The sequence below is a fragment of the Osmerus eperlanus genome, chromosome 19 (genome assembly GCF_963692335.1).
Source record: "Osmerus eperlanus chromosome 19, fOsmEpe2.1, whole genome shotgun sequence".
Classification (NCBI taxonomy): Eukaryota; Metazoa; Chordata; class Actinopteri; order Osmeriformes; family Osmeridae; genus Osmerus; species Osmerus eperlanus.
The window spans coordinates 9,117,230-9,134,093 of record NC_085036.1 but is presented as its reverse complement, the minus strand read 5'-3'; the positions used below and the strand labels follow the sequence as shown (position 1 = coordinate 9,134,093).

At 43.5% G+C, this 16,864-nt stretch overlaps 1 protein-coding gene across 1 annotated transcript; it reads left to right on the top strand.

Moving 5' to 3' along the window:
- The first annotated feature begins 3,755 nt into the window (after positions 1-3,755).
- Positions 3,756-16,633, top strand: mmp30 (matrix metallopeptidase 30). The gene is made up of 27 exons (XM_062486265.1): positions 3,756-4,018; positions 4,266-4,414; positions 4,526-4,651; positions 4,743-5,034; positions 5,129-5,262; positions 5,371-5,530; positions 8,307-8,373; positions 8,540-8,781; positions 9,039-9,187; positions 9,898-10,026; positions 10,174-10,338; positions 10,468-10,597; positions 10,715-10,848; positions 10,962-11,121; positions 11,253-11,356; positions 11,550-11,645; positions 13,000-13,010; positions 13,203-13,349; positions 13,553-13,797; positions 13,983-14,131; positions 14,273-14,398; positions 14,501-14,662; positions 15,038-15,197; positions 15,407-15,537; positions 15,631-15,790; positions 15,907-16,010; positions 16,139-16,633. The coding sequence occupies exons 1-27, from the start codon at positions 3,756-3,758 to the stop codon at positions 16,240-16,242; spliced, it is 3,999 nt and encodes a 1,332-aa protein (XP_062342249.1). The 3' UTR covers positions 16,243-16,633.
- Positions 16,634-16,864: the final 231 nt, after the last annotated feature.

Below are 16,864 nucleotides of genomic sequence, written 5' to 3'. Positions count from 1 at the left end.
CCGTCTTGTCTTTTTAAAATTTGATTACCTCTAGTTGTTGGATGTTCTTTTTTTCTTCCATTACCTGTAGACGTGAATTGTGCGCACAGACGATAATTTAAGTACATTTGGAAGGAATCTTCTTGAGATTGACAGAGTCTGGCGTGCAGGATATCTTCAGGACGAGGCTGCAGATTCCTAGTAACATCTCCAGGGATGGTATAATGGTGGTGGGGAAGGGTATACACTGGGGAGTCAGGTGGCTGAGCGGTTAAAGAATCGGGCTAGTAATCAGAAGGTTGCTGGTTCGATTCCCGGCCGTGCCCAAATGACATTGTGTCCTTGGGCAAGGCACTTCACCCTACTTGCCTCGGGGGAATGTCCCTGTAATTACTGTAAGTCGCTCTGGATAAGAGCGTCTGCTAAATGACTAAATGTAAATGTATACCTGGACATAAGAAGTGGGCAACTTTGATCAAGTGAACGCCTAAATCAAAAGCGCAACGGGACAAGCGTAAGAGCCTTGAGAAATAGGCCATGTAGTTGTGCATTGTCCACGCATATGCACACATTGACTCACTACCCAGAAGTAGAGGCTGTAATTCTGTGTGCAACAACATCAGACAGAGGATGTTGACACAGCATTGTTTTGATTTCAGACGTAGGAGCGCAACCCCAATTCTTAATGCAAGACTGGATTTCACGGCACTCTGTGGTGTCACTGTAGCGCACACTCCCACACATCTGTCTGAGAAGAGTTTGTGACGTTCCACACTGAATCGTGTACAAGCTGTACTGCACACATACAGTACAGGACTGGGGATGGAGTTGTTGACAGTCCTGACTTGGACAGGCCCAAACTCGACTCCGCGGAAGAATGACGGGATTTGGCTTCAGTCAAATCAGAAGCAGTCACGGTATACAGCATACACTGCATACCTGCTAAACACACACCACATCCCCTCCTGGGCTGCATACCTGCTAAACACATCACACCCCCTCCTGTGCTTGACTCGTATTGTTCTACCAGTTTACAGTATTCCCTCGATGCCTGAGAATTGTTCATATGAACGCGCTTATCAACAAACAAGAAAAGTATTCATGGACATTCTCTGGACATTCACACCACTAAAGCACAGAACCCTTTTCAGCCAGCTTTGGCTGTGTGACACATGCATTAGCATGGTGCAAAAGTAGCTGAGAAACAGATATAAAAGGAAAGGTGGGGGAGCCCCCATTGAGCTGTTCCTCTTGTTGTGACAAATCATACAGATGTAGATGAGAGGGAGGGTGCAGCAAAGTGGGCCTACGTTCTTACACAAATCTAGTTAGTCATAAAAAACTAAATGACCACTCAGGCCTGGCTAGTTAATACTGGACCTGGTAGAGCACTGTTTCTTCCCAAATGTCAAGGGTTGAACAGGTATGAATGAAGAAACAGTGAAACAAAAGGAAGAGTGAACAAATGATAATGAATATAAATGGACAGCGTAAGTGGAGGAGAAAACCTATGCGTCTCAGTTTACTGTACAGAAGCAGAAACTCCATGTGAACGCTGGCTGCACTCACTTCCTGGAGGGAATTTGGGATCAGGTGTGGTAGTAAATAGAACACGTAATAGAAGACGTAATAGAGTGCCAGGAACTCATTGGGGGTGGCGATTGGTAAAGACTAGTGGGTATTTCCACCTCCTCTATCCAGACTCTCCAGACAGGAGTGACATATTTTTTGATTATGTGAGGTAGCACAAGCCCTGTCACTGTTCCCCACCGCTGAGCTGTCAGCTGGTGATCAGTGTCTCAACGAAAGCTTACTGAAAAGGAGTCATGAGTCATGTTGGGAATGTCCCGGCTATAAAAACCAAAAGGAGTAGAAGCTCTCATAGATACTTGTTGTCTGCCACCCACGAAATGTGGGTGGCAAACTAATAATTACTAATCTATGAGCAACTAGACTTATGTATAGCATATTACAATTTGAAAAAAATGGAATAATACTGAATTATGGTTGCAAACCACCGTGATTTTAATACATTTTTGGTTCACCTAATGTCCCTCGCACAGAAAGGTGGCTTTTAAGCAATCGGTTGTCAGGCATTTAAACCTAGAACATTAAGGTTTCATCTCTCGATCCTAAAGAACTACAGTCTCATGAACCTGTACCACCTTCATCAGCATCTTTAAACAGCACCGCATTTTTACACCATCACAACAACCCTTTATTAACCAAACAAACTTCAGCATTTTCTTCTGACGCATATATTGCTCAATAAATTAAAAAAGTCAAAGATCAAAGTTCCAGCCAGCGAGATCTTGATAAAGGACTAAACACTGTATTTTTCTGTATCCGCAGGGTGCAGCCCAATCTCAGTTCCAATCCAAGGATTTAACCCTACAATTTTCCACCATCACACATACGTAATCTGAAAACAAGCATCTCTCTCTGTATGCAAATAAAACAAGGAGGACTACCATGTTGATATGTTTGTGGGTTCACCAAGCATTTGTGGTCCCTGTTACATATTTGTCGTTCTTTGGAAGATGCCTGAAAACGACGTGGCTGTGTTTGGAGCCACTACTCTGATCCTGTTGGGACAGGATCACTTGTACATAATTAACACTGTGATCCAGGTGGTCGCCTGCTTCACACACAAAAAGCCGTACAATATAACGCACACCGCTGGATCTCAAGTTTGACGTTGGACCCCTGTGGACCCCTGTGGGACAAGCATGCCCAGCATTAGGTCACTCTGGCTGGGTCTTCTGGCCCTGATGCAGCCTGGCTTGCTCACGACCCATCCTCTCCGACACCCTGCCGGACAACGACCCGTAAAGGGACCTTCTGGTGCCAAGCTGGAGTTTGTGGAGGTATTTATGAGTGGATGCATGGAATAATATCCCTGGTAAGAAAAGATGATGGTTGTCAACTTGACCTCGACCTGCAATGAAGCACCTTGCTAGAAAGGTATAGTTTTCCCTGCTTTTAGACTGATTTATTGGTGTGCAGTCAAGGGTTTGAGCAGCGCAGACTAACATACTCCCTTATACTTTGCTTGACCAGTTTCCTGACTTTACAGAAATAACAGTTCAGCTACTCACCAGACTCTGGTAAACAGTTGCTACAGCATACAATCAGTGTGAAACAATATTACATATATGTATATATCTAAATAGCACTTTATACTAAGTGCTTTAATATGGTAAAGAACATATGTTCCCAATGTACCCCGTACAGTACATATTTGGCTTAGTCTGATTGTTATATAATAATGTAATGACAGCAGTATTCTAAGAACTTGCAGAGAACTACATGTGAGAAAGGTCTTTCGCTTGATGGAGGTGCTCAAGCAATGTGTGCTCTCCAGTATCTTTGTTTAAGTTGTAAGCTATGTTGTAAGCTATGTTTATAAATTGTAGCTCAACAGTTGATTACTTACTTAATGTCTGTTATTATCTGCACATCCATTTCAAAGGGTTTGTGGTTGAAAAAGCATGGAATGTTTACTGAATGGAATCATTGGTTCATTAGTTTCAGGTTGAACTGATCTGTTTTGTGTTATTTAATACAGAAAAGGACTACAAGAAACAATGGAATGTCTGCTGCCTCAGGGAATCACTTATGATGTATTACTTCTGATAACATTCTGTGATCTGACTTTTAATTAACTTACTGGCATGGGAACTATCAAGCACCATAAATTGCTTGAGTGAAACACAGAACTCCTCTAACAGTACTCGACCTTGAAGGCTGTCATCATTTATTCAGCGAGCTGAACGATGTGTTCCCAGGCTTACCTGAGGAACTTCTACGGCTACAGGCCCGAGCCAGAGAGGCACAGGAGGGCTGCAGAGGTGGGGCCGCTCCTCTCAGCGGAGCTCCGCGACAAGGTACGTGAGATGCAGCACTTCTTCGGTCTGCGTCAGAGCGGGGAGCTCACGGGGGAGACCCTGGCGGCGATGAGGAGGCCCCGCTGTGGTCTGTCGGACGTGGAGCCGTTTGGGGAGACGGTGCGCTGGAGGAACAGAACCCTGACCTATCGGTAAGAGAGCGAACCCCGCCTGAATCCTAAGGTTTTACTGTGGCAGCCAGCTCTTTTCTCAGTCTTCTGAAGAGTGTTCAGTTCCGTCTGAATCTGCATGCAGCTGTGAAACACGGCAAACGCAGATGAAACAAAGAAGCTGGTCGATGTCCCTTATCTAAAAGGTCAAAAGGCAGGAGCAGTGAAAAAGTGCACTGTCAGGTCACACAGGCAAAAATGACACTGTGGCAATACCAACACCCTACAGGATCTCCACCTACCGCTCTGCCGCCCGACCCTCACTGGTCAGGAGAGCCTTCAGAGCGGCGTGGAAGCTGTGGGCCGAGGTCACGCCCATCCGCTTCCAGAGACGCAGCAGGAGGGAGGCCGACATCGTCATCTCCTTCCACAGAGGAGGTGAGCGCTGAGGAAACCGAGGCCGAAGTCCTGTTGTTGAACCGCACTGCAGACCCTGTGCAGGGCTTTTGTACACGATGGCGTTGGACAGTTTGGAGTCGTCTGTTTCAGACCACGAAGACGGAGCGCCGTTTGATGGAGAGGGCGGTGTTCTGGCCCACGCCTTTCTACCCGGAGCAGGCATCGGTGGGGACGTGCACTTTGATGCAGACGAAGACTGGACCTTCAATGCCACCGGTCATGCAACACAGTGCCCAACACCCTTTAACACTGTGCGTACACTGTGCGAAGCACTCACCTAACGTGCAGACTCTTGTCCCCTTAACAGGTTTCAACCTGTTTGCAGTGGCGGTGCATGAGTTTGGACATGCTCTGGGTCTCGCTCACTCAGCAGACCCGGGGGCGATCATGTATCCAGCCTACAATTTCATCCCTCAAGCTGAGCTCCAGCTCTCCTACAGAGACGTCAAAGACGTCCAACACCTGTACGGCCTCAATCCCAACTTCGAAGAAATGTCCTTGAAGAGGCCACCGCCAAAGACACCCAACAAATGTGACCCAGGTTTGTCATTTGACGCCGTGACAGGATTGCAACAGGAGATCCTGTTTTTTAAGGACAGGTAGCGTGATTTAGTATAACACCTAACAGACACTCACTCTTGGTGTATTTTAGAGGAGCACATAGACGGTGAGAAAATGTGGCTGTCTCGTCAGGTTTATGTGGCGCGTGCATCCTATGTTTGAAGAGACAAAGATCACGCTGATAAACGGGCTGTGGATGGAGGTGCCTCCTTTTCTGGATGCGGCCTATGAGAACATAGAGATGAACAAAATGCTGTTTTTCAAAGGTACTTTACTTTACTACAAGGGGACTGGGGTCCATACTTTGGATTCATTTGGATTTGTTTCACTTCAAATAAAAAGCCTTCCAAATCCACTCATTGTGTCTGTTTCAGGTTCTCAGTACTGGGCGATTCGTCAGTTAAAACTCCTTGAAGACTACCCCAGAAACATCTCAGACTTCAGCTTCCCCCCCAGAATCCAGGCTATAGATGCAGTTCTTCACATCCGTGTAGCACTCCTTACTGTGTTTTTCACCGGACATGAGTGCTGGAGGTATGGCCCTGTACTTCCCCCCCCACACTCCTCCAAGAATGGTTAACTGATACCACTAGACTACTCACTTCCATATCAGTGCAAGGTATCAATTCTGTTAAGGAACAAGTGAAGATGTGCACTTACAGTACCAACCCAACCCCTATGGTTGGTTTGTTTTATGGACACAATAAAGTCGATTGTCATCTGTGACGACAGATGACACAACCCACTGGCACCACCTAATGAGTCACTCAATGCTTGTGTTGTAGTCATGCCCAGTGTGGTTTTGGTAGAAGAAATATTGTATCATTTTTAATATTAGGATTGTTTCCCCAGGAGTGGTGAATTCATGTGTAGAATTAGAATGGTGACAGGTTCTGAATGTTCTCCAGGTACAATGAGAAGCAGGGGAGGATGGAGGACAGCTCTCCTCAATCTATATCTCAGCACTGGCCAGGTGTTCCCACTCCCCTGGATGCAGCTGTTGAACATGAGGGTAAATACCATCATGCAAGTATATGAGTGGAGAATACAACCTCAGAATACACATTATTCTAATGGAATCTATCTATTTCCACCCATCAAATCTTTCCTGACAGGATTTGTCTACTTCTTCAAAGGGAATATGCAATACAAATATGACCCTAAGCTCAAATATGTCATCTCCACAAGACCTGCAAATGAATTACTGGACTGCAAAGTAGAACTGAGCAATGAGATACAGAACCAGGGCCAGGGCTGATCATGTTGGCCTCCAGTCCTACAAGGCTCTCCTCTCCCCTCTCTCCTCTCTCCTCTCTCCTCTCTCCTCTCTCCTCTCTCCTCTCCCCTCTCTCCTCTCTCCTCTCTCCTCTCTCCTCTCTCCTCTCTCCTCTCTTCTCTCCCCTCTCTTTGCCAGTCTGTGCATTGCGTGGCTGAAGATGGTAATCTTGCAGAAATACAGGATGTGTGTCATACTGTTCAGATGCTGTCCAACCACAATTTCCCTCTTCCCATGCTGACTGACGGATCTCATAAGCAGTCTTCATGAAGCAGACCCTAAAATAGTCATCAGTTGATCTCAATCATTTGGCATTAATATTGTGAAAATAGAGTGTTAGGGAAATTGTGGTCTCTCTAACGTAGAACATGTGTCATACACTTGTATTTGGTTTCATTAATCTGAATCATGTCTATAATCTGTTCAATTTGTATTATGCCAAATAAGGGAATGTGATTACAGCTAAAACAAATGTCAACTGAACCTGTCTCTCAATAGGATCCACAATGTTAGGCAATCTGTGATACTTTGGACTTTCACAATCCTAGCGCCCAGTGTGCTCTGAGGGAAAATAAATCAAAACTGGTCAGATAAATAACATGATTTAAGCTTCACATAAATGATTTACTTTGATATGTAAAATAAATGAATAAGATAATTCCTATGTTTTGTTAATATAACTGCAGTCACTTGAATGCTGATTTAAGTTGGTGCAAGTCTGGATTGATTTATCAGCTATAACATGATTGCAGGGATAGATGATAACTGACTCCAATGTTTACAATAATCGGCATATTTCATTGCCTGTATCTTTCTGTAATTTAACTGAATTAAACTGACAATGGCGTTATAACAGAATTCAGTGTATATAGTTTCATTCTTGTCCAGGCTAGCACTATTCAGATGTTCAAAAGACAATTTAATGTCAATACAAAATCATACCTAAATAGTTGTTGAACTGGAAATAATATGGTAAAAAATGATTAACGTGTGCCGTGACACTTCTGCGGCACAAAACCTGAAAGAGTTCTGATGTTGATGATCGACCCCAACCTTTTGGAGACCAGACCATACCACATCAAGAGTAAAAAAACAATCCTGACCATATGGCAACCAAACAGACAAAAGGGCAGTTGAGCTCTCCCTAGGAGGTGTTCATCAGTGTTTTGCAAGAGGCCAAATGTGATGGTCTTTGAAGTCAAAGTGATGTGAATGTCAAAAAAGCATACAACAAACAACACTACCATTTCTTTCAAAATGCAAGGCATCGAATATGAAGTAACATGGCACTAAATGTGGAAACAAACACATTTCATGGTGTTTGTTCTGTCAAATCGGCTTCCTCTGATGTGACACCCTCATCAAAACACATAGGTCTGAAGGTGTGCAAATGTTCTAAATACAAAGAGGAAGGAAAGGAGATACTCCCTTCCAGGAAGTCATCAAGTTGTTAATTGCACAACATTCCTACAAGCTTGAGTGAGGTACCCCGATACAGCCGTAGCAGATTTAGACAATGCCAAATTATTATGTCTTTCTCTGCCTACTTGGCACCATCCTTATGTTTATCTCATTGACCTTCAAACAGAAATAAAAGTATTAATAAACGTCTGTGTATAAAATGTTAATCATATTGCTGGATAATTCAAGTGCAAGTACAGCGTTGTGAAATGTACTTGAATGAGCTGATTCAAACACAGGTACAAACAACATCATAAACAACAACAACAACAAAACTGAAAGAAGACCTGTAATAATCACAGGTCTTGTAATTTGTTAACAAATATGATAGTATAGTGCCAACATAATATAATATATGTAATGTTGAGGTAATGATTTGTCAATAATCTCTTTTGTTGTGGAAAGATCCCAACAACCAATGGATGGGTAGTTTTTTTCCTGCCTGTGACTCAGTGCAGTTGCCCAACACCCCAGGGTTATAGAGTATATAAAGCTGCTGGTTTTACACAGACAGAAAACACACCCTCAAAGAAGAGGCATCATGAAGACTTTTCATCTAAGCATTCTAGTCAGCCTGGCAGTGGCAGTGTACTCTGTACCACTACTGTCACCTACCGAAGAAGATGAAACTCTAGCAGATGTAAGTTTTTCACAAACCTTTTCCCAGAAGTTTGTGTCTTAACATTTTTCATGATTTCATCTTAAATGTGTATGGTGCTTGTATAACTTTGTCTTTCCAACCCTATCCCTTCATTTTGTATTACATGCATAACTGTAGTACTATTCTTACTCTTTGTCCACTCCAGTCTTACCTGAAGAGGTTCTATAACCTAACGGAGCAGGTGGGGTCCAAGGCCAGAAATGGGCTGTTCGAGCGATACGAAAAAGTCAGTGAGATGCAGAGGTTCTTCAGGCTTAAGGTAACTGGTACGCTGGACCATGAGACCATGCACATGATGAAGAAACCCCGCTGTGGTGTACCAGACGTCGCTGCCTTCTCCACCTTCCAAAACAGCCCCAAATGGCAGACCAACCAACTTACCTACAGGTGAGAAAATGAAGAGCCGACATGGGTGATGTTTCATGATGTCAAAACTTGGCAGCTTCGGCGGGGATCAGTTATTTTTTCTCATGATCAGAAATCAATAACTTTCAGGACGTTCTTGTTCATTCACTCTATGAATCACAAAGGAATTTTTTCAGTCAAACTTGTATTGGTCTGAAACATTCCGAGATGTGCAATGCAAACCCATATCTATACAGTTTCTGAATGGTTCCCACTGTATGTGTGTTTGGCATGTATAGGATTGTAAACTACACGCCCGACATGTCTGCGTCAGAAGTAGACTTCTCCATCGAGAAAGCTCTCCAGGTGTGGGCTAAAGTCTCCCCTCTGACGTTCACACGGATCTACAGTGGCAACGCTGACATCATGGTCTCCTTTGGAGGGAGAGGTAACCAACCATCACCCCTTACCAGATGATTGTGTAGTTTAATGCTCCTCCTCCTCTTATTCTTATTCTCCTATACTCTGACAAGAAGTGTCACACATCCTCTACTGATAGGTTTCTGAACTTGTGTTTCAACAGTGTTGGTAGATAAAATTTCCCCCATGCCTGTCAAGCTTATGATTTGTATTAGTATGAGTGCTGGAGAGACAAGTTGATAATGTGATGCAATGGGCACACACAGTTCAGTTCTTAAAGGTCTGCTGGTTTTGATTGACACTTGATTGACACTTCAAGTGCTGTGGGATGTTTGAATGGCAGGGTTAGGGTAGGATGGAAACATTGAAGATGTAGTTCACATTCCTCCATCAGTGCATGCTACAGGTATGCATCCTCTGACAACAATCCCTTGGCCGTAGGCTTGGAAGAGGGACACCACTAAACATACATGTCACCATTCATCCATTGTACTGTACCAATAACATGCCAGTACTTGATCTGCACCACTGTAAGCCAGTTTGATTGAGCAGTGAGTTCGTAAACCTTTTGGTTGAGAGATGTGATGTCCTGAGCTCTTTAGTGTATCTAGAATACAATTCTATCAATTGTACAAACCAAGTTTGTCTGTTAGATGGAATATGGTATCATGATTGATCATATTTCATGTGAATGTTCTGACCCATTTCTGAGAACTCACACGTCTGTCTTGTCCACAGAGCATGGTGATTTCTACCCCTTCGATGGCCCAGATGGCACCCTGGCGCACGCATTTGCCCCTTCCCCTGGCATCGGAGGAGACGCCCACTTTGACGAGGACGAGACCTTCACTTTCGGCTCAAGCAGAGGTATGTCACTCGCATCACAACGCTATCTCTCCTGCTGTAGAGATGGAAGCTACTCACCTGAAGCTAGGCAGCTGACAGAAGTAAAAGTAGAAGTAGAATTTCTCGACCGCTAGAGCCGACCTGTGATGCTGTATTTTGTCAATGCAGGGTACAACCTGTTCATGGTGGCTGCCCATGAGTTCGGTCACTCCATGGGTTTGTCCCACTCCAACGATGTGGGCGCTCTGATGTACCCAATCTACCAAGGATACAACGACCCCAACACCTACGTTTTGCCCCGTGATGATGTCAACGGCATCCAGTCCCTCTATGGTCAGTATTAACTCATGACATTGGAAACCATGACAACCAAGCATCTCCCTGTTGGACCCAAGCAGATCATTCTGTGTTGTGCGGCGTGGAACCAAACAGATGGTTAATGTTGACCTCTCCAATGTTCAGGCCCCAACTCAGATGTGAACCCAGACAAACCTGATCCTAAACCACCCACGACCCCTGATGCCTGTGACCCCACACTGGTCCTGGATGCCGTCACCACTCTGCGTGGAGAGCAGATGTTCTTCAAGGGCAGGTAAATGTCACATGATCTCCAACAGGCTGAAAGGAGCTCTTGAACGCCTCTGGTTCATCTCTGGGAGAGGTTTTTCTTCCTCCGTGATGCAGAGATTGATATCACTTCTGTTACCAGGTTCTTCTGGCGCGTGAACTCTCAGAGCAGTACAGCGCAGCAGAACGTCATCAAGACCTACTGGCCCGAGCTACCTGACAACGTTGATGCTGCCTATGAGAGTGGAGAGAATTACAATGTCTACATCTTCAAAGGTAGGCCCGAGGACTCTAAGGGACCCAAACCTCTCTGGAGCTCTTCTGAATACAGTACGCGATGATGTCACATTTAGCAGCTGTTGTAAATCAGGATTTCTCCGGCTTTACAGGTAGCCAGGTCTGGGCTCTCTCTGGCTATGATGTTATCCGAGGCTATCCCAAATCCCTCAGCAGTTTGGGTTTACCCAGGACAGTGAGAAAGGTTGACGCCGCCTTCTATGATGAGCAATCTCGCAAAACCTTCTTCTTCATTGATGAAAACTACTATAGGTGGGTGCTGACTTTCCTGATAAACCATGACTTGATAGTCTGTAGAAACGTAATGTTTATCGAAAGAGAACAATGCCTACTACCATACGTATGGACAAAGTCATGGTCTCACTATGAGTTTGTGTCTGTAGTTATGACGAGGCGAGGAAGACAATGGACGATGGCTTCCCCAAACTTATAGGAGATGGCTTTCCTGGCATCGGTGGCAAAGTGGCTGCAGCCTTCCAAAACCAAGGTGAGTGAAACAGCAACTACTGAATACATAACTTGCACTACACAGCAAAGGAAATCGACTGACAGTGGTTTGGATCCTCAATAGTGTTGCCACAGAAATGGTGCAACAGATGTCATTAAATGTAAGCATTTTATGCGTTATAAATTCTATGTGTTAAAACATGACTAATCTTTCCATGGTTGTGTTCTCCCAGGTTATACCTACCTCTTCAAGGGGCCCTACGTTTACGAGTTCAGCCTCAGGAGTAAAAGGCTGTACCGTGTTCTCAGGAACAGCTACTTCCTTACTTGTTAGATCAGTTACCTCTGATGACCAACAGTGGCCAGAAATAAAATCAACAATGTATGTTGCTTTTGATGTTTTTGTGCTTTGCAAACATGAAATGTATTTAATGTATTTAAACTATCATAACTTGTGAACCAGTTTGTGCTTTTGCCCTGAAAGAGTTATTGAATGTTGTACTGTATATGAATGTGAAGCCTTTTCTATTCAAATAAAGTATAAACTAATGTTAATTCTGTATTTTGTCTCTTGGCCTCATAATGTTGCATTATCTTTGAGTAAATAAGTAAATACCATTAAAACACAACATTTACACATAATAAAGTTATATTTAATGAAATATATAGGAATCAAATCAAGGGAATGTTTTGGGGGGCAAAGTACGCCTCTATGTACTTGGTTTACAACTGTTTTGGTCTATAAGGTCAGTTCACTAGGAGCCAGTTTATGGCTGAGTGGTTACATTCAGCTATTCCACCAATATTATAAACTTATTACTATGGCCAAGCTACACTTAAATCATGCAAAACTGGCCATCATGGGCTGTTGTGACATAGAGAGGTACAGTATGAAGTACAACCAAACTAATATTTCAGATTCTGTCAATTTTCACAGCTCCCACAATCATACAGTTAACTGTACATAATGTACAATATCCTATATGACCATATATGGTCATGTATCCGTGTTGTGGGCCTGACTGAGCTATAGTCTTCAGGTTACTCTGCATGTCACACTCACCCCTCAAAATATAACTATTGAAGGGTTACATTTATCTCTTGGTTTTCCCAGATTAAAACTCCAACTCAGAAACTGCTGGTCCTTGCATAACAAGCTGAAGCCACATACAGAGTAATGATTTCATAGAATCAGAAACAACAACAGTTTGCTAACTCTTTACAGCAATCAGGGTAACTTTTTCCACTGACCAAATCATTATAAACTGGTACACACTACCTAGAACCCACAGTACAGTGACAATTTTTTCATTTAACTTTGACAGAGAGTGAGATGTTTGATCACAGAATTTGGGAAGGGTATCAAATAATGTTAACATTATTATATAAACCCCATTCACACCTTTGAAGTTCGATATTGTCAATTGTTCAAAGTTTCAACTCTTATTAGGATCAATGACTCCATCTGCTGCTGACAGAGTATATTGAGTTGATCAATATTGAGACAGTTTTTTTGTTGTTGCTGATAATGAGCTCTGCCCAGAAGTCATGCCAGTCCTGCCTGTTCCATGCTTGTGTTTACCTTATGTTCTCAAGTTGAAAAATCACCATATCACCAACTCAACACATCACAGAGCTTCCTTTCATTGACTTCTTCCCCTCTCCATCCCACACGTCACGTAGCTGATTCATCGGTACCGTATGTAGGGCCTGTTCAGACAGTTCCTGGAATGTAGCTTATTGTCCAATCCGTGCGGGGGAAAACCTCAAAACCTACACAGGAGATATGGGTAATTTGAGGCAATTAACCAACATCCATCTCCACCCTCTTGTATATGTAATTCCAAAGAGTTGGGTTATATAAGGAGGCTGTGAGAGGGTGAGAGGCAACCAGACCTTCTTTTCGGCAGCAGGAGAAGGTTGTAATTATGGAGCGTGCAGTGGTTACTACGTTAATATCGGTGGTGGTTTTGACTCTGTGTGAAGCTGCCCCCACTACTACTCAAAGCCCAGATGAACAGTCAAGAGCAGAGGTAAAACATATATTCATTCTATACTTTCTCCTTTTTTCTTGCTATTTAGTCTTTTATGCCGCTAGCATGGACAAGCACAGTTGTTTACAATTTGGTGGTGTACATTTCTAAAAGTGTATGACTTTCTCTTCAGACAGCAGTGTAAACCCTATGTTAAGGTGCAATTAATTTTCTACATTAACAATTCGCTGCATATTTTCCAGGTCTATCTATCCCAATTCTATTCCATTCCTGGTCCCTCTGACGCCCAAGCCAGACAGATCACGGTGGGTTCCTTTGAGACGAGTTTGGAGAGCATGCAAGAGTTCTTTGGTCTGGAGGTGACAGGCAAGCTCGACACCAATACCCTAGAAGTGATGTCTAAGCCCCGCTGTGGTGTCACAGACCTGGCCAGATACGGACACTTCTGGGGAAAACCCCGCTGGGAGAAGAGTGTTGTTACTTACAGGTAGATAAAGACACTTGTGATATTAGAGACCTTTATGGAATAGCCAGACATGAATATTGATTATTTATTGTTTCTGCGCAAAGTAGCAAAAACAAAAGAATTTGAAATCAAAAGTAATGGAAGATGCCAGTTACAACCTACACGAGTGGTTGGATGTAGTAACTGTAGATGTCTTCTTCCTTCAGGATAACTGAGTACACGTCAGACCTCAGCAGAAGTCAGGTGGATACAATCATTGCTGATGCTTTCAAGCTTTACAGCATCGTCATCCCCCTGGACTTTACACAGACGTACAGTGGCACAGCAGACATCATGATCCTGTTCAAAGCCAGGAGTGAGTTCTGCTCATCTCCTATATATACTGTACTGTCTATACAGTCTATTCTGTATATGTTCAGAGATTCTGTAGAACTACTGTTATGTTCCAGTTATCAAAATCAGTAAACAAAAACTACAATTTTACACTCAAATCCAGACCACGGCGACTTTTCTCCATTTGATGGGCCAGGTGGGGTGCTTGCCCATGCCAGTTCCCCAGGAGAAGGTGAAGGGGGGGACACACACTTTGATGAGGACGAGGCCTGGTCTCTGAGCGACAGAGGTAGGTGAATCTGAGCAGCGCTGGCAGTCTACTTCCATGCTTTTCCACATCAATCCATGTAAGACACATGGTTTACACCTCGTTTTTCCTCACTGTCCACAGGGATCAACCTGTTCTTAGTGGCTGCTCATGAGTTTGGCCATGCTCTGGGACTTGACCACTCACGTGACCGCTCAGCCCTGATGTTCCCCACCTATCAATATGTGAGAACTCAGGGTTACAAGCTACCTGCTGACGACACACGTGGAGTACAGGCTTTGTATGGTAAGCATAATGTCAGGTGGCTGAGCGGTTAGGGAGTCAGGCTATGAATCAGAAGGTTGTTGGTTCGATTCCCGGCCGTGCAAAATTATGTTGTGTCCTTGGGCAAGGCACTTCACCCTACTTGCCTCGGGGAGAATGTCCCTGTACTTACGCTCTGGATAAGAGCGTCTGCTAAATAACTAAATGTCATGTAAAATGTAAGCATCTTGTACTGTCAGAATACTTTGTTGACAATGCACTTCCATTCAGCCATGGCTGATTTTGTTACTCAATCATGATGTTTGCATTTCATTTGATGACACTTGTATCATGACTGTTCACAGTATGAACAGCGATGGTAGATAATCTCAATCTTGTGTTGTCTCCCTTACTCAGGTGTTCGAACACCATCTCAACCAGATTCCAAACCTCAACCCAAACCTGAACCCAATCCAAACCCTGAGCCCAGACCAGACCCTCCAGTAAGATGTGACAGGAATCTTGTCTTTGACGCAGTAACTTCTATTCAAAACGAGCTTTACTTCTTCAAGAATGGGTGAGATACAGACTGCAGTGTCGATTGTCCTAAACAGTCACTCAAAAGAGACGATTGATTCTCTTGACACAATTCTAACTGTTCAAATCTTCAAATAAGTTATTACATCATTTCCCCACTGTAAAACAACTCGATTGTCGTTGATTTTCAAGAATCCCAGGAATGTCAGAACGTGTTGCCACACTGAAACAATATTTCTGTTCGAAAAGGTATTTCTGGAAAAAGAATGGTTATTCAACTGGTGTGACGTCACGGCCTGTGAAATCCATTTGGCCACAAATCAACTCCATCGATGCTGCATATGAATACAAGAAAAGAAACATTGCCTACTTCTTTGAAGGTACAACACTACAGTATGTCGGGCACTGCTTGTGTGTAGTTAGACACAAATACACAGAGATTCTCACGTTCTTTCAACCATGTCATTCCCTAGGAGATCATTACTGGGGCATCAGAGGCAACACCATGCTCCCAGGCTATCCCAAATCTCTGTCCAACTTTGGGTTTCCCTCATCGGTGAAAAAGATAGACGCTGCTGTCCATGTGGCGTACACTGGAAAAACACTCCTGTTTGTGAGCGGCAGATACTGGAGGTTAGTGATTATTGAAGGACATTTTGCAGAAAATCAAGAGATTTTGAGTTGAGTTTTGCCAACAAATGAGTTGTGCCACTCTGCAGTGGGATAAATATACAATGTTGTTGCCACAGTTTCAATGAAAGGAAAGGCAAAATGGACCGTGGATACCCTAGATACATCCGCCATGACTTTCCTGGCATTGGCTACAAGGTGGATGCTGCTTTTGAAAACTATGGTAAGTGATAACGTTGGCCTCCATATTCTAGAATCAATCATCCTCAATCAGCAACAGCCAAAACTCTACGGGTACACAGGGCAAAACAATGTACCGCTGTCTTAACCTGTGTAAACCTGTTCCCTCAGGTTACTTGTACTTCTCCGACGGCGCCAAGCAAACAGAATACTATTACCCATTGAAGAGAGTGGTCCGTGTTCTGCTTAACTACGGGTGGCTGAACTGCTACTAGGAAATCAGCACCCTCAAGCCATGGGCTACTATCACTGTGTACGCCAAGTTTTAGACCTGAACAAATATGAATTAATTAATACGATTGCTTTCTCATTACATTAATGAATCTTGCAACTAGATGGGGGCTCCATTTCTAGGAGCCCTATCTAAAAACAAAAAAAAGCTATCTAGCACCATGAATGCAGCGTCTTCTTTTAGTGCTTGCAAAGACAGTGTTGATTGTCATCCCCCTGATGTTTCTAGTGAGAGTAAAACCTCCCATATTGAGCTACTATTTAACTGCCCTTCATTCCTGTGTTCTATGTCCAGTCCTCTGAAATGCTCAGCTTGAGTGTATCAGACACCTGCACCTTACAGATCTGTAATAAATACTTTTATTTTGTCTTGAACTTGTATTTGGAAACTGACATAATTGACTTGGTACTTTTAAAGCAATAAGGAACAATTAGAAACTTCTTCACAAATGAACTGCCAGTGTCCAGAAGGCTGACATTTTGTCCAGATATAGTGTCAAATGAATGGCTTTGGATATAAAATAAAAAACAATAATTCCGTTCATGCATGAAAAAAGGAGTGGTATATAGGACTTACTCTGTGAAGTAATATGACATTTGTGGGTG

Coding starts and splice junctions, on each gene's coding strand:
- mmp30 (XM_062486265.1), top strand. CDS start 3,756: ATGTGTTCCCAGGCTTACCTGAGGAACTTCTACGGCTACAGGCCCGAG. Junction 4,019..4,265: donor AACAGAACCCTGACCTATCG/GTAAGAGAGCGA, acceptor AACACCCTACAG/GATCTCCACCTACCGCTCTG. Junction 8,782..9,038: donor ACCAACCAACTTACCTACAG/GTGAGAAAATGA, acceptor TGGCATGTATAG/GATTGTAAACTACACGCCCG.